At 39.0% G+C, this 22,777-nt stretch overlaps 3 protein-coding genes across 7 annotated transcripts; 2 read left to right on the top strand and 1 right to left on the bottom strand.

Moving 5' to 3' along the window:
* Positions 1 to 653: 653 nt before the first annotated feature.
* rasd4 (rasd family member 4) lies at positions 654 to 1,280 on the top strand. Its single transcript, XM_028598498.1, has one exon. It carries the CDS (start codon positions 654 to 656, stop codon positions 1,278 to 1,280), a length of 627 nt encoding a protein of 208 aa, XP_028454299.1.
* A 3,123-nt stretch (positions 1,281 to 4,403) lies between these two features.
* On the bottom strand, positions 4,404 to 14,330 carry LOC114569786 (phosphoribosyl pyrophosphate synthase-associated protein 1). Of its 4 annotated transcripts, none has more exons than XM_028599849.1 (11): positions 13,886 to 14,330; positions 13,634 to 13,686; positions 12,459 to 12,525; positions 12,160 to 12,332; positions 11,854 to 11,969; positions 11,680 to 11,735; positions 11,240 to 11,385; positions 8,069 to 8,139; positions 7,336 to 7,482; positions 6,310 to 6,502; positions 4,404 to 6,016 (listed from the first exon to the last, which is right to left on the bottom strand). In XM_028599849.1, the coding sequence occupies exons 1-10, from the start codon at positions 13,966 to 13,968 to the stop codon at positions 6,344 to 6,346; spliced, it is 1,071 nt and encodes a 356-aa protein (XP_028455650.1). In that variant the 5' UTR covers positions 13,969 to 14,330; the 3' UTR covers positions 4,404 to 6,016; positions 6,310 to 6,343. The 4 variants fall into 4 exon arrangements, with proteins under 4 accessions (XP_028455650.1, XP_028455649.1, XP_028455648.1 ...); XM_028599848.1 differs by having other exon boundaries at positions 4,404 to 6,053; positions 6,337 to 6,502; XM_028599847.1 differs by having other exon boundaries at positions 6,337 to 6,502.
* A 1,766-nt stretch (positions 14,331 to 16,096) lies between these two features.
* Positions 16,097 to 22,469, top strand: LOC114569770 (cytoglobin-1). Of its 2 annotated transcripts, none has more exons than XM_028599827.1 (4): positions 16,097 to 16,190; positions 16,352 to 16,494; positions 20,712 to 20,943; positions 21,774 to 22,469. In XM_028599827.1, the coding sequence occupies exons 2-4, from the start codon at positions 16,352 to 16,354 to the stop codon at positions 21,933 to 21,935; spliced, it is 537 nt and encodes a 178-aa protein (XP_028455628.1). In that variant the 5' UTR covers positions 16,097 to 16,190; the 3' UTR covers positions 21,936 to 22,469. The 2 variants fall into 2 exon arrangements, with proteins under 2 accessions (XP_028455628.1, XP_028455629.1); XM_028599828.1 differs by having other exon boundaries at positions 16,097 to 16,252.
* Positions 22,470 to 22,777: the final 308 nt, after the last annotated feature.

Raw genomic sequence — 22,777 nt, 5'->3', positions numbered from 1 at the left:
ATAATGCCTCTGGCCACGGCTGTCTCTGGCGCGGAGGCATAACAAAACAGTCTCACGGGGATCAAATGACATTGCATCTGCACATTTAATTAACGACTGTAACTCTCATCTGTGTTTTACAAGCAACATACATCACCGATTTAAAAAAAAAAAAAAAAAAAGGGAGATGAGTAATTCATGATGATTGATTTATGACACAGACCGTATTGAACACAGACTGCACCACCTCTGATCAGGCTTGAAGCGGCAGTCAGAAACTAACCACGACTCTGCTGGAAATATATTCTGCATTGCACACAAAGAACATTGAAGTAAAATCACTTCCTTTACCCATTTTTATTTTTTATTTTTTTTGGTCTCACTCTTCTTTATTTGCATGAGTGTCTGTGATTGGCTGCTGCACGCTCAGGGAGAGGGAGACAATGCCCTCTCCAGATTGGCCGGGAGCAGAAGGGGGCTGGTGCTGTGTGGACATAAATACAGCTTTGACCGGGACACTCCCATGCATCTGCTATCATCATCCCCTTCAACACAACTACATCCAGCTCCATCACTGACATCAAAACAGTTGTCAGGATCCACAGGCAAAGGGAGCACAGATTCTTTCAAGCAGTGTTTTAGAGGAAAAAAAAAAAGTGCAATAGAAATTCATCATGTCTTTTGAAGTGAAGGAGAAGACGGAGGTGCGTCTGGTGTTTTTGGGAGCAGCAGGAGTGGGGAAGACAGCCCTCATCCAACGCTTCCTCAAAGACACTTTTGAGCCCAAGCATCGGCGGACAGTGGAGGAGCTCCACAGGAAAGAGTACGAGGTGGCGGGTGTCAAAGTCACCATCAGCATCATGGACACCAGCGGCAGCTACTCCTTTCCTGCCATGCGGAAGCTCTCCATCCAGAGCAGCGATGCCTTTGCCCTGGTCTACGCCGTGGATGACCCAGTATCCCTGGAGGCAGTCAAGAGTCTGCGAGAGGAGATCCTGGAGGTCAAAGAGGACAGGTACACGCCTATCGTGGTGATAGGCAACAAGATAGACCGTCAAGACGAGCGCCAGGTGTCCAGCAAGGACGTGCTGTCCATGATGGAGCTGGACTGGAACCACAGCTTCGTGGAGTCCTCTGCCAAAGACAACATCAACGTGCTGGAGGCTTTCAGAGAGCTGCTCCAGCAGGCCAACCTGCCCAGTCGGCTGAGTCCAGCGCTGTGCCGGAGACGGGAAACCTTCCCCAAGGAGAGCAACAAGCGACCTCCTCTGAACAAGACCAAGAGCTGCCTCGTCTCATAATGGACGTGGAGCTGCTCGGAGGGCAACGACGTCTAAGGAGATCGAGAGAAAACTGGCCAAAAGAGACCGAAAGGGCTTTGTTGGTGGGGACGGACTGGCTGGAAAGCATGGCATCTAACCCCGCGACAGCAATGGAGGCACAGAGATGCAAGAATGAGGATGGACCATGTAACCATGAAAACAGATACCACCTTAAAGTGCTCATATTATGCTTTTTCCCTTTCCTGTATTGGGTTATATATATATATATATATTTTTTTTTTTTTTTTGCACGTTATAGTTTTCCAAAGTGAAAAAGGCCAAAGTCCACCCCAAAGGGACTTACCATCTCCAACAGAAAACACTGTTCACAAACTTCTCCAAACAGCTCTATTGTAGTCCAGACTTTACTTCCGTGACGAACGTGCGTCACTTTGTAACACACGTTATAATGCTCGCCTAGCTGCTAGCGTGGCACGCCCTCATGCTCTGCAACGGACTAGCTAGTAGTGCTTACCTAGCTACTGTGCATGTGCAACTCCCAACAGAGATGGGATAGAAGTGCGATGCCTCACTCTGTAGCTAAAACAGAGAGCTCAACACACAGGGTGAAAAGAGGAGCTGCAGCAATGTGCAGTACAACAAATATATGGTGTTTTCTGAAAATTAAACCACATAAACCTATTCTGGTACAACCTCTAAATACAATTATGAATCTGAAAATGAGCATAATATGAGCACTTTAAAGACATGAAAGAATGTGTTTGAACAGTGAAAAAAAAAGAAACATAAAATGTATCATAGGCTTCGTTTTCAGTCAAATATATATATGTGAGGTTTCGTTTAAGTTTTTGTGTTACTGGTGTTAAAGTGCAATAACTCTAAAGTTGCTGGTATTTATGCAAAAGTGCGTTTACCTAAGATAGCTTTACGAAGTGAATAACAGAAGAACAGCTTATATTTTTGATAGCAACGCATCAAATATGTTGTGAATTATTGTGAAGCCTGTCCTGCAACTCTGAAATTTTGAAGTATATACTTAATGGTGTTTTTTTCTCTGTTTTTGTTTGACTAATAAATTATTTTTTTTAATGGAAGTTTGCCTTGTTTTTTATATTATTATTCAGTGCTCATTTCAAGATAAATAACACAGCCTGCTTCCAGTCACATTGACACTTATCTCATCCACTCCACACGTTAAGTTGCATTATATTGGAGGTTATTTTGTCATTTTTACAGAGCAGAAAAAAAGGAAGTGTGTGTGAAAGGCATATAGACATTGTGAAGTTATTAAGGAATGTATTGGAGTACGTTTTCACAGCCCAAACTGAAATACAATGAAAGTAAAATTACTTGGACAGTTTAGCTCTAAGGACTTTAAAATTGTTTTGTACTGTCAACTGGATTATTGTAAGTAATTATGTCATAGCATATGGAGGTATTAAATAGTTAAGTGGCATATTCAATGAATGGAATTCTACTCCAAGTCGCATTGTGTCGACAGAACTTCTTTTCTTGAGAACAGTGCCGGTCTGTACAGAAATGTAAGTTTCAGAAAAAGGAGAAGAAAAAAAGTGCTGAATCAGTTGATTGTGTCTCTATTTAAAATGGTGTTGATTCCAATGTATTAAAAAAATCCCTGGAAAGGGTCAATTATACTGAGTGGGTTATCCTGGTGAAATAAACTAAATTGTGGATTTATTGCATTGGTTTAGCACACACACATGGACACAAAGCCAATTCCACAATCTGTCTGTTCTGTGTTGTATTGCCCTCTGGTGGTCATTCTTACAAACAATGCAGCAATTAGATGAAAGTCAATATGAGGAAGCAGGTCTTTTCAAACAATGTCAAATGAGATTATAAGGGAATGAAAAAACCCTGTAAATGCCTGTCAACTTCTGTCTCCAACGAATGCTACAATACATTAAAATAACACAGGCTATGCAACTGCAGTAACTGACAGTAAAATTGGCTACTGAAAAAGCACTTGGATGTATACTTCATATTCATTTGTTATTGACATTCAATCTTCTCTAAGAGCACTTCATATGTGCTGATAATGTTTCTCGACTGTTAAAATGCCACACAGTCCCAAAGAGGGAAAAAAAAATTTAAAAAAAAGGTATGCTTCCTCTTTCCAAAAATGTTCAGATACAAGGTGTATTGTTTCCATAGAATCAGACAGGGAAGTGAACTGCGATTATCAGATCTCTAGTTCCTCTTTGTGTCCCGTTTAAACTCACTGCTGTCTTTCAGCCGGTCCACAGCGGCACACAGACTGGTCTTTACGGCACACGGACGGACACGGAGAGGCAGATTGCTCTTTTTAAAAGCTCAGGTGCGAACTAAACTTTTTTTCATCCGGGTTGTAGTGAACACAGACAGGCTTTAGGAAATGTAAACCATTCAAATAACTCTTGCATGTACTGTAAATAAGAAACGTAGTCAACAAAGTAGGTTCATAGACGGACTGAAGCCACATTTGTTTTTTAATTCCTTCCATAAATGAGTGTTTCTGGGTTTGTCTGTGCTCCTAGACTTGGTCAAAGCTCCTTAGTGTTGTATAGATACCTGAGAAGTTTTGAAAAAGTACAGGATCTCTGACTGTCACTACATCAGGTGTTTTGATTTACGACCAGATTTACTGTAGTACTGCACGTTCAAAAGGTAGGCCTTCTCATACACCAATACAGTTTTTTAAATTTTTGTATTACCTTTTAATCTGCTAATTACCATTTCAGCCAACATGGAAAGGAAAAGATCAAGAAAGGACTGGACCTGGACCACCAACGCCTATAATGTAACAAAGAAGCTAACTTTTCTGCACTGAAATGGAACACTGAAAGTATGAAACTCTCTGAAATAAGAAATAAATATTCTAAACATAATAAATATTTGAAAGAAATTTGATCATATTATACGGTACATCATATCCACTTAAGTGTGTAAAGATTTAAAATGTATGTTTTCTGTCATGTTAATGCAATCTATCTTTAGATAGAGATAATGGTTTAGGATACACTTTGAAGAAAAAGATCTCTATTCCAAACTAAAGCCTAATAAAATTTGACTTTGCTGTAATAAAGTAACAAACTGTCTAAGTCTTGTATCTTCACCAAAGCATAATAATATGGTTCCTTATTCGGTAGAGACAAGGCACAGCCAGAGGCAACCGTTTTATTTTTCAAACACAATGACAAACGCCGTGGAGCTAGACAGAAGGGTGTTAGTGCCTAAATTATACGTCCTCAACATGACAGACAGGTCAGGGGAACAGCGAATACATAGAAGACATGATGAAAAACACTAACGACAGATCAAATTTGAGCCTGCCCAGCATACACATTTGATACTGACAGCTTTGTGCCAACACAACACCAGCGTGTGAATCTAGCTTTCAAATAATCATTCATTAGCACATCAGGAGAAATCCAGAATCCATAACAAAACCAAATGGTAAAAAGTAAAAGGCGTACCCTACTGCTGTATGGAAGACAGATTTTTTTTTAAACATGTGAAACAGGAACAAACCATCAAAAACACAAGAACAGATAAGTGTGCATTGGCTTGTTAAGTATATTTCCCTGAGCAAAAGGCTCAATCAGCATAGAAATAATACATTAATTTCCTCTCAAGCATCACTTTGAAAACTGACTCAAAGAGCACAAAAATGTGTGTATGTTCAAGTCTTTATGGGGAAATAACACAGTAATTTGTAGACAAACAAGACCACGCTGGTGTTTCACCAGTTTACTAAAATACACACATTTTACACTACTGCTGGCTAGTTTCCTTTTTTGTGCACATGTCCAATCTTCCTAGCAGCCATCAGTTTCCATTCACTTTACTACAGAACAAAAAAAAAAGAACAAAAAAAAAACACTCAAGTAGCCCACCATAGTGAATTTTGTTATTTTAAAGTGAAGTCCACTTATCTTGTACATTAAAGTGCTGGTATGACACACAGGTTTCAAGACAAGGCAAAAATTAGCAAAAGCAGATTGAGAACTTGGATGCTGCTTGGATTGGAAAAAAAAAGTGATGGACTTTGTGTGGATTACTGTTGCTAACCTCCAACAGGGAGAATTATGTTTTCCACACGTAGTTACAGTAGCACATAAGCCCACCACACAAGCAGCCTAACAACAATGTAAAGAGATAAAAAAGGAAAACTAAGCAGGTTAACTGTGATTGATAATGTAACCAAGGCAGGTTCCTGCAAGTTGGGTTTCATAGCAAACTGAAATGAAGGGAAACCACTGAGGGCTCGAAAAACAAACAAAATACATAAAGAAAACCTTTTGCTCTGCTTGAAAACCTGCCAGCAGTAATGTTTAGTAATCGCGGTTTGTAGATAATTGGCTACAACAAAGATGGTCTTTTTGGATTTTTATGTAATTGATGATCCATTCATTTCTACATACAGTATGTTGAGAAATGTATTGCGTCACATTGGACATTTTACTGAACTTCCAAACATTCCCAAAAATGGTGCAAAAAAGCTGCATACAAATATAATTTGGGCACCAATAAGCCGGAGCTTGTCCAGTGTTGTCTATGTGGTTGGAACCATGGATGTATTAAGAGAACGGTTGGAACCAACACCCACCATTACGTGCGAAGACATCACAGTGCTGAGCAGCCGTGACCATGAGGGCCTGGGAAATGGTTGCTAAAGCACAAAGTCCTGTTACTGGAGAAATACTTCTCTTCTCTTTTGCAGTTGAAGCTCAGTCATTAGATGTATGAGGAAGCTGGAATCGATCGGAAGGAGAATCTTCAAAATCATGACTGAATGCATCAAAAGGAGAAAGTCACTTGTTTGCTATTTTATCATCTTTTCTTAACAAGAACAAGATGCATTTCTTAACTTAACCAAAGAAATACATTTTTTTTTTATTTTCTTTTTTACACCTTTTGATAAATAACAATCATCTTACCATTTAAATTTCTTTCAATGAATTAGCATACATGTAATCCCGCTATACATAACACTTGGGACATGGCATTAGCATGTTATTAAAGCCGAGGGAAGACGTGCACCTGCCTTCAGTCCTTATCACACCCAGCTCACCCTCTCTTTAGTCGTCCACGGTGATGTTGCGGAACAAGTAGGCCATGGACTCTCCGTTATGGATGCGGCGGATGGCCTCAGCCAATATCATGCTGACATCCACAGTCTTGATTTTGGGACACTGTAGCTTCTGCACTTCATGTGGGACTGTGTTGGTCACCACCACCTGAGGGTAGGGAGGGGGATTGTTAATTTGTATTGCTACGGATACTATTTATGAGACTTCTTAACGATCTCAGTCTTTATCGATACTTTTCTATTATTTGGTGGAAAGACGAGACGAAGAACTCTTAATCTTAACAGAAATATTATTGCTTTTATTGCAAAAAACTGTGAGTCTGTGACCGTTTCATTTCTTCTGTCTCTGTCGCTGTTTTGGTTTTGGCGGGGGGGGCTAGTCTTTACCTACTATAGTCTACGCACACACTGAGCTCTTAAATCATTTTTCTGGTTCGCGCACATATCAATTTTAAGACACAATGTTATATGATCCACTAGTCTCGACAGCAGCATAGATTAGTTTCGGACATTATTGATTTTCGGGTTTTGAGAAATTTGGAACCGGGTCCTTGAGGAGAATTCCGGCCGATTTTTACCTGAATCTTGATCGCTATACTTCTCCGAGTACTGTTGATAGGAAAAAAAAAAAAAAAAAAAAAAAAAAAAAATCGGCTAATGGGCAGAGCTCCCAGTTAGCTAAAATGTTGTTGGGGCATCTTATAAAGAGTGCCTTTGTGCCTCTTAACAGACACAAATGCAATTAAAATGTCTGTGATTCAAGAATCATTTCATTAAGAGGAAGTATCATATTTTATATTGTGTTTATAAAGAATAGATGAGCGCTAATAAAGTTCAGTATGGCATTTTCTTATTCCCTTGTTATTTCTTTAGGTTCCTTGTTTATATTATACAGGTATGACACACAAGGTTGTCATTTAAACTCAATAATAACAACTTATACTACACATTATTGAAAACAACACTTTTCGTTGTCCTCACCTCATCAATGGCGGATTCCTCGATGAGGCGTGGAGCATCAGCGGACAGTAAGCCATGTGTGGCCATGATATAAATCTTATAGGCTCCTCTCTCTTTCAGGATCTCAGCAGCTGCAACAAAGTCTCCCACATCATCTATAATGTCATCCTGGAAGAAGAAAGAAAAACACAATCCGTAACTAACACGATTACCCTAATTACACCCCCATCTCTTTCTCTTTGGTAATCTCTCCGTCATGGTGTCTCTGTTCAGTTGGCTGCCTTCACAGTATCATTGAGTAGCTTAGGATAATAGCAGGAGCATATGAATGACTGCAATAGAGAAATGTGGAAAAACAAGAAATTCCAAAACATCAAATGAGTGAATTGACTCAATAATGTCCGTTGTACAGAAATATTCGTTAGCCAACGTTCGCCACAATAAGCACAGGTCATACCAGACCACATTAGGCTGTAGCAGCAAAACCACCTTGTTTACTGAATTGAGCATCTGTATTTTTTATTTATTATGAATTAAATATAAGAGATATAAATTGTTATTCCTTCTTTAAAAAAAAAAAGAGAGAGAGTCTCACTTAAGGGTGTGAACATGCAACTCAAAAAGCATGAATGGTTCAGTTTACATTTGTCCAAGTTGTATTTCTTATATCTAAGTTATGATCCAAGGATGGCAGAGCAGCTGGCAATGAAAGTCCACCACATAGGCTAAAGAAAGTGCATTCCCAGCATCTTACCACAATGATGGCAATTCTCCCTCCCACGTCTCCAACTACAGTTATGGGAGGTTTCTCCTTGGCCATCATTACTGAAAAGGAAAGCAGAGCTTGTTACCGTTGAGACTACGTTGGAGGAGTTATGTTCACTGTACTGTATGTCACCTAATCGAAAATAAATCTCAGTAGATTGGGTAAAATGGGTTGATAAAATGTTTAATGATTTAGGCAAATCTGCACCCCAAATTATGGAGTTATTGGATGATGTGAATGATTTGTAGAAATTCCGTTAGAGCAAACCAATGCTGTAATAAACGGCGATCAAAAGTTAAAAATGTTCCCCATTGTACCCCCCTACCCCTAAGAGATTAAACTGAAGTGCCAAACTTAGTACAGCACATGCCATGCAATATCAAATGACAGGGTTTTCTGCCCAGGATACCCAATCAGAAGGCAATGTACAACTGCCTGGACACACACACAACCTCAGGCCCAGCCTGTGGCAGGCATATGGCAGCAGTCTGCATATGAACCAATATGCACCAGACAGTCTTATTTCACACAGGACAACAGTGGTTGACAAGCACTGATGAGGGTTTCTTCATACACACTTGCCAATGTTCTGGGGTCAGTCCTCAGTCGAACATCACTGCTGCCAGCGACTACTTTTACATGCACACAATAATTCAATTGTATCTCACATGCCAATCATAGGAGATGCGACAGCTGCGTATTTTGAACCAATATCACACGACAAACAATATATATGAATTAATTATTCATATCTATGCAGCTTTATTTGTGGGTACTGTAGGTACTGTGGGTACTTCTGAGGCAGGCTTAGTGCAGTCCTCTCCACCCACGGGCTGCAAACAACAACAATTAATTTGCTTTAGACAAGCTGTAAACCTGGTCCATCTGGTGTCAATTTCAGTTGCTAAGATAATAATACCATGTAACCTTTTTAAATCTTTTTCAATCTGCTAGGAGGTATATTAACCGTCACAACAAAGGTTAAATATAAGCATTATAACGTAACATGTTGAAGACAACATGAAAATGGTCTACCTTGTAACAGACTTAATATGATATACAGTACACATGCGTAACCTTCAACTAAAATCAATTGCTATACACACACAGCATGTTGTGAATTGAAATTAGAGTGGGATTAGATTCCATGTAGCATATTTAAATAGCTACCTATTAAATACAAATTTGGACTCATTTTACAAAACCAGCTGCATACGAAGTATTGTGGTGCATGTAAATGTAGGGTATAAGGAAACAATCAACTGGGAAACAATCCGCCAGCCAAGCCGATTGTGAAGGGAAAAGTATAAAAGAAGCAGAGAGAGGAGGAGCATGCCTTGCAGAACACCTTGCTGAATACTGAGAGTCCCACAGCATCAGAAACTTGGCAGTGTCACATTCAGACTGTTGTCGCTATTGACCAAAAACAGCAAACGCCATGTTGTTAGCAGTACACACTTCTCAAAAGTATGTTGTTTTTACAGCTTGCTGAGATACTACAACAAGCTACCTGAGAAATGTTTGGTCAGATATCTTGAAATGATGTATTCACGCCTGCACTAAATATTACTGTCGATAAAATAAGTTCTGGTATTATCGCTGAAGTAGCAAACTAAAACTTTGAATTGATTTTAATGCTTAAATGTACCAACAATTCCATTCGTAACTTTTTTTTCTCCCCATTATTAGATGTTAGGTTTCAAAAGCATGCTTTGTTGTTGTCATCACATGCAGTTATGACCAAAAGTTAATCAGGTTTTTAAAAGTTGCTTTAATATGGGTGCAACCATGTGTTGATTGGCAAGATGAGTCCAGATATTTAGGTAAACGAAGAAATAAAACAAAATAAAAATGTTTGGCATGGTTCTGGTTAGGTTTCATGGATTTCAAAATAAAATCAGAACACAACAAACCAAAAAGGAGTTTGGCCATCTTGTGGAACAACTGTCTGGAATCTTAGAAAGGTGCAGTAAACATGTGAGCTGCTTATTTCAAGTCAAACATGCAATGCAAATAGCATATAGTACAGAGCACACTGTAGCTGTTTGAAAAGGTTTTGTCAATGCAAACTGATTTGTGCTTTTTCTTTTTTTCTTTTTTTTTTAACAAACTCCATTGCCAGAATCCAGACTGTATTTTCACAAGATGCAACACAAACCCTTTGTCTACACATGCACCAATTGAGAAACCATTTGAAGTGGAATCATTTCATAGTCAGATGTAAGTTATGTTTACGGCCGTACTTGGGAGCTCTATGCCAGGGAACGGAGCTTGTTGTTTGCCTGCTATTACCAACAAATAAACACCACGTTAACACAAATGCACAAATATTTGACATGACAAACACATGATGCCAAGACTTGGAAAATCCTCTGGTTAGGTTGACAGAAATTTTAAATCTTTCACAGCAACAAATCAGAAGCAATTTGTGAGTTATTGTTCCAAAGGAGGATTTTTTAAGTCAAGGGTGAGATAAAAACACAAGTAAGAATATAAATATTTTACTAAATAATAAAGTGAATACTGGACGCAAATACGTCGGAGTCATTTGCCAATGACACAAATCATTTGATATTTTCTCAGACTGAACATCGAAAAATGGCTTTACCAGGAATTAACACTGCAAATATGTTGAAAACTATATGCCTTAGTCACGTTAGTATGTCTCACCAAATATAAAAATAATAAAATGTATAAATATAAAAGAAATAGGCATGGACTATGATGCTATGATTATTACGCATGTCACTCTTTGTAAGTTAGAAGTTGCAGCTTGCGGAGGATGCAGCATGAGTATTGTATCTGTGGAATTAAAACATGCACTGACACAGACAATTCATTTCTTTGGAGTATGGTTAATGGTATGAGTGAGAAACAGCAGAATCATGAGCTCGAAACAGGTTAGCACAAATAAAAGCTATATTTGGTTGTAGCAGAAATCAGAAGTGTCTTGCTTAATTTGACCATGGTGGAATTTAACCGTAACAAACAACAGGGATATATTTTCTGTACAGGTCAAATCTATCAAGTGCTGTCTAACCCTGAGAAACAATAAACGGGAATATGTTTTCTGCACAGGTAAAATCTGTCTAAGCGTTGGACCTACTAATCTGCAAAGAAAGACTGCAAATAATCAATAGCAAAAATGGGTGTTCTTACAAGGAAGCTCCAGTCCTGTGTGTCCTGTGGTGTTGCGTACACATGGTGGGGAGTGTCTTCCATCAGCCATGTCGGACTCTGAACACTGAGCCTCGCCGTGAATCACAGCCAGACCCAAACGCAGGCGTTCCGCATAGGACTGAGCCCTAAAAATAAATTAAAAGTAAAAAAAAGAAAAGAAAAAGGAGAGAAAACATGTATCGTATTTTCCGGACCATAAGTCGCTCCGGAGTATAAGTCGCATCAGTCAAAAAATGTGGATGTAATCATATTTAGTCACATTAAGTACATTGAAAATGACATTATTAAAAAAACCATTTGTATGATGAATAGTTCTGGTTTAATGTTTTTATATTAAGACCTTTAAAATGTAATTTCATCATAAGCCAACAGAAGGGGAGAACTAGCAGAGGTGACATGGGTTAATTTTTATCAGTTACCTTTTAGCTGCTGATGGGGACTTTGCCACAATGATGGCATTTCTGTAATCAGGAATCTGACAGGAAAAAGAAGAACGGATGTCAATGTTTATGACAAATGGATTTGGTTAATAGGTTGGGTTACCGACGCCTATACTTAAACACACACAGTAGACAATCAAATGGAATTATCACCTCTTCTTGGATAAACTGAATCAAGAAAGGGGAGGCACGCAAGTTGTCCACTGGGAAGCTGAAGAAGCCCTGGATCTCCTTCTGATGCAAGTCCATGGTGATGATGTGCGTTAATCCTTCAAGATAAAAGACAGATTAAGCATGGTCTTCCTCCCAATTAACAAAGGTATTTCACTGTCAACTATTTGATTAATTTGCCTGAGTGAACATGAAATTAAATCCCTGCATCACAACATCACTGGTGGCGAGGGATAAAGAGTCAGACACACAAACACTGAAGGTTGAGATTAACTTTGTTCTTTTTACCTGCTTTCGCCAACATTGAAGCTAACAACTTGCTCACTATTGAACCCCTCTTTCTCATCTTGCACTGTTTGCTGTAGGGGAAGTAAGGAATGACTCCAATGATGTTCTTTGCACAAGACGTCTTGAGGGCATAGGCCATAACCAGCAGCTCCATGATGGCTGTGTTGACATCTCTACAATTTTTTTTTTTAAAAAGAATAAAAAGGACATGTTAACTTGAGCTAGTGATAATCCTAGAAACTGTAACAAGAGCTCGCTTGCACGTGGTCATTGGTGCAGAAGTCTGATATTAAACTCACCGCGGTATGGTCTGAATGATGAAGATAGTTTGTCCACGAACTGATTCTTTCACATCCACTCTAGTTTCTAATGTGATGGGGAAAAAGGAGGACATTGCCAGGTATGTTGAGCTTGGAGGCAGCTGAGTGTTCAGCAGTTCCGTTCAATGCTTAATAAAACCTGATAAGATGATTACATTTCATATCCCCAAAAATATAGTGAAGTACGATTAAAGTAAACTAACCACATTTTGAATGATGCAGTCTAGGCTATACAATGCACATCTAAATTATATGGGCTGATACCTTGTTTAAAAATGGCCATGGGAATTTCCCTGATGCTTAAGCTCCATATCCAAAACAACTATACATTTTTATATAAAATTTCCATATCAAACTCAAACATTCAATAGTCCCCAGACAACAACATAGTAGGGAAAGCCCATTTCCACCAATGTGATGAAAAAACAGATTCTTTAAGTAGGGCTGGGCAATATATTAATATTATATCGATATCATGATATGAGACTAGATATTGTCTTAGATTTTGGATATCGTAATATCGTGATATGGCATAAGTGTTGTCTTTTCCTGGTTTTAAAGGCTGCATTACAGTAAAGTGATGTACTTTTCTGAACTTACCAGACTGTTGTAGCGGTTGTATTATTTGCCTTTTCACCACTTAGACATTATGTCCACATTACTGATGATTATTTATCTAAAATCTAAGTGTGAAGAATATGATATGAAGAATATCGCTGCAATATCGATATTGAGGTATTTGGTCAAGAATATTGTGATATCTGATTTTCTCCATATCGCCCAGCCCTACCTGTAAGTCATTTTAATAAACTTTCTCAAAATAATGAGTTAGTATCTCAAAATAATGAGTTAGTATCTCAAAATGAATGTCATTATTTTGAGATACTAAGTCGTTATTTTGATAAAGTATCTCACAATGACTTAACGTTAGAGGATCTTTTCTTTTTTAAATCACATTCATTGGTGGAAATGGGCTCCCACCTCTGGATACTTCTACTACTCTTGGAATTATGATGCAAGGCACAAAAGTAAGGTGTTTTGTTTTCAAGGGTAACGTAAGCCAGATAAATACCTGAAGCTATAATTGCCAGGCCCCTTTTTTGGTAACGTTAACTTTAATCATGTTCCCCACAAAGCCATTACATTCAGCTCACCTCTGTTAGATTCCTGAAAGACCACCGATTTCCCCAGCTCAACTCCCAGCCGCCTGTAAAACAAGAGCACCAATGTAACAAATCGTGAGAGTTAATGTCCACACCAACACCAGACATTCAGCACATCATTCATTCATGCACAAGCAGACTCTCGTTGGCAAAAACAGCTTCAACAACTGCTCTACAACCTTACAACAGTAACTAGCTAGCAGACGGTAGAAGAACATGTCAGGAATGCTCCATTGTGCTTACTCTGTTATCTTCTTGGCCAATTCTGTGCATGCTACGGAGGAGTTTGCCGAAAAGACGCGATAACCACTTTTAGCAATATTCATTCTGGCACTGCTGGTGGTTTAATTCACAAACACTGACAGCAGCGGCAACTTTTATCAACTGGCCACTGCGTTTGTTTTAGATGTTCTTCTTATGACGTTGTCGTTACCTAGCTAGCTAACTAACCGTTACCTACCGCACACTAGCCTGCTAGCTGAGCTAATTACACGAAATTATCTTCAGCGTGCGACATAAATTTAGCTACAGCATAGATACAAAACCAAAATGAATTAGTGTCTTTATTCTACTAATTTGTTCAATTGACATAAACGGCTGATACCTGTCACCTAACACTGTTAGCCTTAGCCTAACAACTGTCGTCACTTAAAACTACGGAATCCGCTTTGTGTCAATTTTGCCAGCTACGCCTTGCGGAATATGCTGTATATTGTGTTATTGAGAAAGTAAAGTAATGATTTGTTCACAGCCAAATATATAGGCTGACGTCATTTTATTTAGCGGGAGTATTGATTAAACGATCATCATAGATTCATGGATTAATAATATTTTAGATTACAGTGATTTAATGAGATAAAACCATGCAGGTCATCATTATGTAATTATGCAAAAAAAGTTGTTTACATGAGTTTTGCTTTTAGCTTTCAATAGATACTCAGATAATTCATTGTTGACTTTTTCTATAACAAAATGTACATAAACTGAAGTATTGCATTTCTGAAAGCACCTGAAAAGCAGTAGCCTATTACTCCAACTGTCCACTAGATGTCACTACTCACTAGACCTGGATCTAAAGAGTAGAGTTATGTCTTTGTGTGTAACATAATGAGATCATGAGATCTTTGTTTTTTCTAAGAAGAGTGGGTTAAAGGTATAACATTATTCATATGAACTAGTCATAATTGGGTGTGGGTGTGGGTGCAGACAATGGAAATGATTACAAAGCAAGTTCCTCTGAAGAAATATAAACCAGTACGAGCAGAGCATGCTGATCTACAATCATTGACCAAGTCTCCTTGTCTGTCTGATCCACAACAACCTAATCTAACCATAGATACCCGATCCGAGACCAGCCAGTTGGATAATACACCTCACCTGCTGTGAGAAGCTTAATACATGATCTCTGATCTTGTTCGTTTTGGAGTGCATGAGATGGACTTGAATAATATTCGCCTTTAACCAACGTTAGAATTTTCACAATGTGATTAGCTGGTATAATGTAACTCTGCTGTTAGGGAAGGTGATACATCTGCTTGTAATAGATACTTGTGAGATATTTGAAACACAGCAATCCCAGAAATTAAGCACAGTTTTTATCACCAACTTGATTCTAAATGTTATTCTCACAAGGACTTAGTCAATGTTTAACCTGGGTCCGTATGTTGATGGCACCTACTGTACATTGTAGCCTACCTCCCCAGTCAGGCAGTAAATATCACCCTAATCACAGCTTTTTGTTACACTATCTGATATCTTTAGGCTACTGCTCCCATGTTTGTGCTCCTTTGACAGTAAACTCACAGATGCCTGGCTAATCGGCCCTGTTCACTCTGCCCACCATGAAACCTGAATAAGAACATTATCAAGTTTTCAGCTGTGACAACACCAGCGAGATATGACTTCCTACTGATAACCCCTGCCACAACAAAGGTGGAAAATTGTAAAAGCTATGTTGCTCTCTTGGTGTGTGCATATAATGAAAGCGCTGAAGTAGTGAAAAATGGACATGAAAACACACTCATATAATCTGTATCTTGTCAGAAGCACAGAACAAACCAAAATGAATAGACACCTGCCCTATTTCTGATGGGTGTCATGCTGTTTAATTTTGTGTTCCTACATTTATTTCAACAGGGTTATGTTAGAAATTCAATATTACAGGTTAATCTCCTGGATAGTCTGGAATCGTGACGATGGAGGTAAAAGGTGCGCCTTTATCTTATTTTAACATCCTAATCTTACATTGCATCCATGGTGCATGCATTACATATCTGACTCTCTTATTAAGGATTTGTTTCCTATTTCATTATGTTTTCATCAAACACCACCTACAAAGGTGAGGGAGGGAAGAGGGAGAAAGAAAGAGAGAGAGATAGACAGAGAGAGAGGGAGGGTGGGAGAGTTTAAAAGAGAGAGTACAGAGGCTCCTCCTCGTTCGCTGCGTGTGTTTTCTTGTGTTTTTTCAGCCTGTTCTTCACTCACACTTTCACTCAGCAGAGATTCAAAGGTGGAGAGAGCAAAGATTGTCACCCAGGAAAAAAAAAAGGTAGGAAGGGACACAGATTTTCTTCCTCTCTCACCAAGAAAGAGACACAAACAAGAAAAAAGGTAGAAATATAGTGTTTATTTTAAGGGAGCGGGAGGGGGGGGTGCTCTCATCAGCCCTGCCTTCTGCATGTGCTCAGCTCTGTACAACTGTGTTCCCAGATGGAGAGGATGCAGACAGAGGGAGAGGAGGACCACCTGGAGCGACCAAGCCCACTGACGGACAAGGAGAGGGTGATGATCCAGGACTCCTGGGCAAAAGTCTACCAGAACTGTGAAGACGTTGGGGTGGCCATACTACTCAGGTATTTCTTTTTCGTAGTTGTCCTCTCCGGTTTTATATTTTAAATCTCTTAATGCAGGTTGAGCACAGAGTTAGGATATAATAAGAAGAACAAGATGGGAGAAGACTGATCAGCAGTTGCATGTCGTACAAAACTGTATGCATACCATCCAATTCCTAAGGACTTTTCATGCATTTTCTCCTCATTTCTGCAACTTGAATTAGTTCACCACTGATAGGTCAAATTAGCATTTTGTCTCTTCCCCCATCCCTCAGTGATATAACTGCTCCTGCTGGAGCCACAAGGGCTACGGATGCTTTTTCTGCCACAGGCCTGGAATCATTTTTATCACATTAGCAGCACTGAGTCTACCCTGTCGTTAAAGTGGGGAGAGGGACCATGATCATTTTCCATTTTTGGAAGGTAACGTGTCTGGTGGTGGTTGAGAGACAACACAAGGGTCAACCCCAAGAGTCTCATTTTATTCAGAGGGGGATGCCTCATAATCAGGGTCCTCCTCAACATTATCCTCAGTCTCGGACACAATCTCCTCTATGTCACTTTCAGTGTCAAAGAGCTGTGACAAAACTTTGCTGACAGAAAACCTTTTCTTGCAGGCCATTTTCAAATGAGAGTGAGCGTACAGAGAAAGCACATTGAGCACCAATAGAAATGGTTTAGAAGGCTGTGGTGCCTGCGTGTGAGCTTTTATATTTTGTATTTATACAAAATATTATATTTATAGTTTGCCCCTGCCCTGTGCATCATATGATACAAACCACCCCTGCGAGAACCATATTTTTCCTCCCTCAGTGTGCGGAAACAATATTTTACCTCCCTAACAGAGGGTGTGTGCGTGTGTGCGTGTGTAGGGTGGGGGAAGGGGAATTGAAGATTGTGAAATTGCAACAACCTGCATGTAAAAGTGACCTCAATATCAGTCAAAACAAAAATGTAAAATGTTCATATCTTCTGTGTTTTATACAGCTAAAACAGCCTGGGGTCAAATTGACCCAAAGGAATACCGATGCGTACAAAATGCATACAGGACATTGAAAATCATGTTCATTTTATGTCCCTGTTAAATTAGGAAAAGTAATTCAATATGAAGCAAAAAAAAAAATGATGTCAACCACTTTTTTAGAGATGTTAAACATTGACAAACCCTCACCTATGGTCATGAAGGCTGGGTCATGACCGAAAAAAACAAGATCCAGGGTACAAGCGGCCGAAATGGGTTTCCTCAGGAGGCATGGGAACGCCTCGGGATCCCCCAGTTGGAGCTGGTTAATGTGGCTCGGGAAAGGGAAGTTTGGGGTCCCCTGCTGGAGCTGCTCTCCCCGCGACCCGACACCGGATAAACGGACGAAGATGGATGGATGGATAAACATTGAATGGGGTCAAATTAACCCCAAGAATAACAGGAGAGTTAATGCCTGTCACTACATGTGTTGCTTAATATTTTTCATCAGACATAATTCAACATGTTATGGCGGGCATGCAATCCTGTTTGAGGCACGGTTGCAGTGGTGTAATGTAACTTAGTACATTTACTCAAGTACTGCACTTAAGTACAAATTTGAGGTACTTTGTACTTTACTTGAGTCTTTTCTTTTCATGCCACTTTACTTCTACTCCACTACATTTCAGAGAGAAATATTGTACATTTTACTCCACTACATCAATCATTAAATACATTAAATAAAGTTTTAGTTACTCGTTACTCTACTCTAAGTTAAGATTTTTTGAACACAAAATACATGTAGTTTATGAAATACAAGTTTTATTTTAAATTAAACTAACCTGACAATATACAGGCCTACAAGTACAGCTAAAATGATTAGCCGATGAAACACTTAGTTGATTGACAGTTGATTACTTATAATATTTTAAGTATATTTTCCTGATGATACTTACATACTTTTACTAAGTAACATTTTCACTGCAGGATTTTTCACTTGGAACAGAGTACCTTTACAGTGTTGTATTGGTAATTATAGGATCTAAATGCTTCTTCCACCACTGCCCGGTTGTAATAGTCACTGTTGTTATCGCTCTTTAATGTTTACACAGAAATTGCCTTGATGGAAACTCTCCTTTGACAGTCTTTCATGTGTGTCGTGATTCACTGCATGCCACAGCATTTCTTTATAATCCTTTATGATTGCAGGAGGTGAAAGTTGATAGGGAGGTTAGTAGCAATGCAGGGTGCATATAGCCTACTTGTAACCATCAGTAAGATAATGGTTGTTGTTTTGGTTTTTTTGGGGGGGTTTTGTTTTTTACAGATTACTGACTGTTAGGATTTAGCTGCAGCACTTTTACAAATCAGTATCCCGCTCCTCTTCTTTCTAAGATAAACATGTTGAAACTGAATTAACTTAACTTAATTTATTTTCTTCCGCTACATTCCTTCGCAAAGACCCTGCAGCCTTCAGGAATTTGTGGAATGAGGATGGATCAATAAACATGGCCGTGGTGCATTTTCCTATTAGCAGTAAGGGCAGCTCGGTGTCACTCCACTGAACTTTTGCGTCAACTAGAATCCTTAAAACTAAAGGTCTTTCGGGTAAGACATCTAAAGTGGCAAATTATGATGCTGACTCTGAAATTCGAAACTTAATCTGGATTCAGCTCTTCAGTTAGTCCTGAAGAATAGATAAGGAAGGATTAAGAGACCATATAATATACTAATTAGGCTATTTATATGCAACCACAGGTCATGCAATTACAGGAGAGAAAGATTAAACACCGGGGCTCCTCATTAGTTTGCATTGAAACTAAGAATTCTTGGCTCCAGCACTTTGCCAAGGCACTCCACCCAGGGCGAGAGATAGAACACCACCTTCCATCTCCTCCCTTCTCAGACTGAAACTCTATCCAGCCATATGCTTCAGATCTAACAGAGAAATATTTGCTTCCTCAGTTGTGGCAGTGGGAGATGGGACGTCAGGTTTAGATAGCCAGCAACCAGATGCATTGGCCCTCTTCCCAGACTGTGGGAGGGGGGTGTTTTAAGTTTTCTCTTTTCTAATTCTCTATGAGACCTCTGAGGGTCAAACAAGGATCAAATAAAAATAAAAGTCTTTGAACTGACTATTTGTTCTCAGAAAGAGCAGGCTGTGCGAAGAAATATCAAACCTGGAACTTGAACAGAAATAATATCATGTTTATACCCCCTATGAAATGTTAGCTGTCTTTGCAGTAATAATAATGCTCAACCATACAGTAAAAGGAAGGCAGCATCAGGTGGGCTGAGTGGTAATTTTCTTCATCTCACCCTCTCTAATTAGCACATTTAACCTTTTGTTAGAAATTGAAATCGTGCAGGATTTCTTATTTTTAGGCATGACAGGAACCACAGTGCAGAACCACTCAGATACCTGAGCCAACAGGTTCACAAGGGGAACCACACAGTAACAAGGAAGATCCACAGGCCAGATTTCTCATTCAAGGTATGCTTTACACCATGAGTTTCTCAACACAGGTAGTGATAAATAACGTAACAACAAATAACTATTGGCATGCAATTAACTAAAAATGATATGCTTTTTTAAAACCATAATTTAATGAGTTAATTATCACACTGGTTTTACAGAGAAGAACCAATTATATAATCCAGTATTAAATTAGAGTGCAGAGTTGTCAGGAATCCAAGGTTTGGACCTTCCTCCCAGACACTATCAGAGCTAGATCTACCCTTCAGGAGAAACATCTGTTACGCACATTTTATTAATTATTTATACATTTTAGCTGCAAGATTTATTATTATATTGTGAAACGTTAAATAATTTAAAAGAGTAACTACAGGAAGTATGTGACCTTATTTTTGCCATATACACATATTTTTATTATTATTATTATTATTATTATTATTACATAATCCCCTGTAGAAAAAAGTAATAATGAAGGTAACAAAAAGAGAACATATCAGCAGAGTGCTTAACATGCTTGCTCTTACTATTGGTTTACACTTCAAAGAAAATTATTTTCATACTGTATATACAGTATGGAATACATACGACGCAGTACAGTTTGAACATACAAACATGTAGGGAAAATATGCAGCGCTCTCATGTCAGTACTGATATTTAATCCGGTATCTTGCCAGCTCAAAAGAAAAATGAACGTGGGTTTGCAGGATCCAGCTGATGCAGGCTGAAGGGCGATGAGATTAGCGGAGCTTCCCAGCAGATACATATATCTCTCATTTACTTTGACTCTCCTTCCTTTCGCAGGCTGTTTGTGAACTTTCCCTCAGCCAAGCAGTACTTCAGCCAGTTCAAGAACATCGAGGACCCGGAGGAGCTGGAGAGGAGTGCCCAGCTTAGGAAGCATGCTCACAGAATCATGAATTCCCTGAATACACTGGTGGAGAGCCTGGACAACTCAGACAAGATGGCCTCAGTGCTGAGGGTGGTGGGCAAGGCCCACGCACTGCGACACAAGGTGGAGCCTGTGTACTTTAAGGTAAAGCGTCTGTAAATAATGAAAAGAAGTGAAACACACACACACACACACACACAATAACTTTGAAGGTTAGTAAAAAAAAAAAGAAGAATAAAACAGTTAAAGCTGCATAAAGGTATGTTTGACCACTAGAGGGCAGAAAGTAGACATTTTCCCTCTGTTTCCAGTCTTTATGCTAAGCTAAGCTAACTAGGCTGCTGGCTATAGCTTTATATTTATTGTACGGACAAGAGAGTGGTATCAATCTTCTCATCTAACTTTCTGCAGCATATTTCCCAAAGTGTCAAACATTTCCTTTAATGTAGGGATCTTCAACAGGGGGTCCGGGACCCCTAGGGGGTCCTCAGAGTCAATGCAGGGGGTCCTCCAAATTAATGTTGATTTTGGAAAGATTTTTCAAAAATGAAAAAGTCTTAACATGAATATTAACATATTATTAGCAAATATAAATCCCCACTGTTTACTGGCCTAGGTGGTCACTAAGGCAATCCACAGATACATTTAATCCTGAGGATTCACTGTGCCACATGTATGTTTAACAGATTATGTTTAAAGATGATTTATAAAGTCATGCCAACAATTATTATGCTATTTTAATAACTTAGTATTCTATGCAAAAAAAGGTATGTATAAATGCTTTAGGCCACCCTACAAGTTATGGTAGGCCCAGTTTAATATGCAACTTCATTTTATATAATATATGTAGTAGGGGGTCCCTGCTCCGTCTCTCTTTCAGTTAAGGGGTCCTTGGCTTAAAAAACGTTGAAGTCCCCTGCTTTAATGGAACCTCAAGGTTTCTTAGGTACTGTGTTTGGTTGTGTCTTGCCCAGATCCTGAGTGGCGTGATACTGGAGGTCCTAGGAGAGTTTTCCGAGGTTGTGACACCAGAGGTGGCCGCCGCGTGGACCAAACTCTTGGCTACGGTCTACTTCAGCATCACAGCCATCTATGAGGAAGTAGGCTGGACTAAGCTCTCAACCTCAACTGGGTGAAGCTTTTAGTATGGCTTTATTGGACCGTGAACTCCCAGATACTTCTGTGTGTGCCACGGCCTCATAAGAGAGTTTGACTGTACTGACTTTTGAAGGGAAGCAATGTATCTGGGGAATACAGTTTAATGTAATCTAATTGTAGGCTCTTTTTATGGCTAATAACGTGTGTGTGAGTGTGTGTGTGTGTGTGTGTGTGTGTGTGTGAGAGAGTAAAAAGTTAAACCTCTCTCCTTGTTTTTATACTCTTGTAAAAGACCACATTTTTAAAAGGAGAGAGCAAAGATGAAGAAAATGACAACTTAAACCCAACAGTGGACAAGAGGTCACATTTGACTTGGATGTGCCTTCTACCGAATGTGTATATCTAAAAAACTGCCATGTAAATACTGTTCTTTCTAAATATCATGTGGCGTTTCCTTTTATCAGTCTGTGCCCACTTGGCGCTGTTCACTAGATTTATTAAGAAGACATTTTTACATTTTTAACAGTTAATTGTGACGATTGTAAATTTTTTTCATCATGACTCACTTTGTATTTAACACAATTTTGAAATAAAAACACACAAAAAAAAAAACTGTGACCCTGTGACTCCCACAATGTTTAATCCCTTTAAATCTGCTCTAATCCGGTTCCCCTGCATGTCTACTCACACGTGGTGACCGTGGTAATTAGACCTTTTCTTTTCTGTTGCTTGGCCCAACGTGATCTCATGGATAGGCATATAAAAAGTATGTTACTTTTAAGGACATTTTGCGTGTCATGTCAGTGCATTTTAAGCTTTTTTCTTTGTAATTTAATTCATTCACTTTCATCACTCTTTATACTTCGTCACAATAACAGTC

This window comes from Perca flavescens, chromosome 15, assembly GCF_004354835.1.
Source record: "Perca flavescens isolate YP-PL-M2 chromosome 15, PFLA_1.0, whole genome shotgun sequence".
Lineage (NCBI taxonomy): Eukaryota > Metazoa > Chordata > Actinopteri > Perciformes > Percidae > Perca > Perca flavescens.
This window is presented reverse-complemented; position numbering and strand designations above follow the sequence as displayed.

What these genes read in the sequence shown, in the direction of transcription:
- rasd4 (XM_028598498.1), top strand. Translation starts at nt 654, where the DNA reads ATGTCTTTTGAAGTGAAGGAGAAGACGGAGGTGCGTCTGGTGTTTTTG.
- LOC114569786 (XM_028599846.1), bottom strand. Translation starts at nt 13,968, where the DNA reads ATGAATATTGCTAAAAGTGGTTATCGCGTCTTTTCGGCAAACTCCTCC. An exon ending in CTTTCAGGAATCTAACAGAG is followed by an intron (nt 12,526 to 13,633) that starts GTGAGCTGAATG and finishes CCATCACATTAG; the next exon opens with AAACTAGAGTGGATGTGAAA. An exon ending in ATCATTCAGACCATACCGCG is followed by an intron (nt 12,333 to 12,458) that starts GTGAGTTTAATA and finishes AAAAAATTGTAG; the next exon opens with AGATGTCAACACAGCCATCA.
- LOC114569770 (XM_028599827.1), top strand. Translation starts at nt 16,352, where the DNA reads ATGGAGAGGATGCAGACAGAGGGAGAGGAGGACCACCTGGAGCGACCA. An exon ending in GGGGTGGCCATACTACTCAG is followed by an intron (nt 16,495 to 20,711) that starts GTATTTCTTTTT and finishes TTCCTTTCGCAG; the next exon opens with GCTGTTTGTGAACTTTCCCT. An exon ending in TGGAGCCTGTGTACTTTAAG is followed by an intron (nt 20,944 to 21,773) that starts GTAAAGCGTCTG and finishes TGTCTTGCCCAG; the next exon opens with ATCCTGAGTGGCGTGATACT.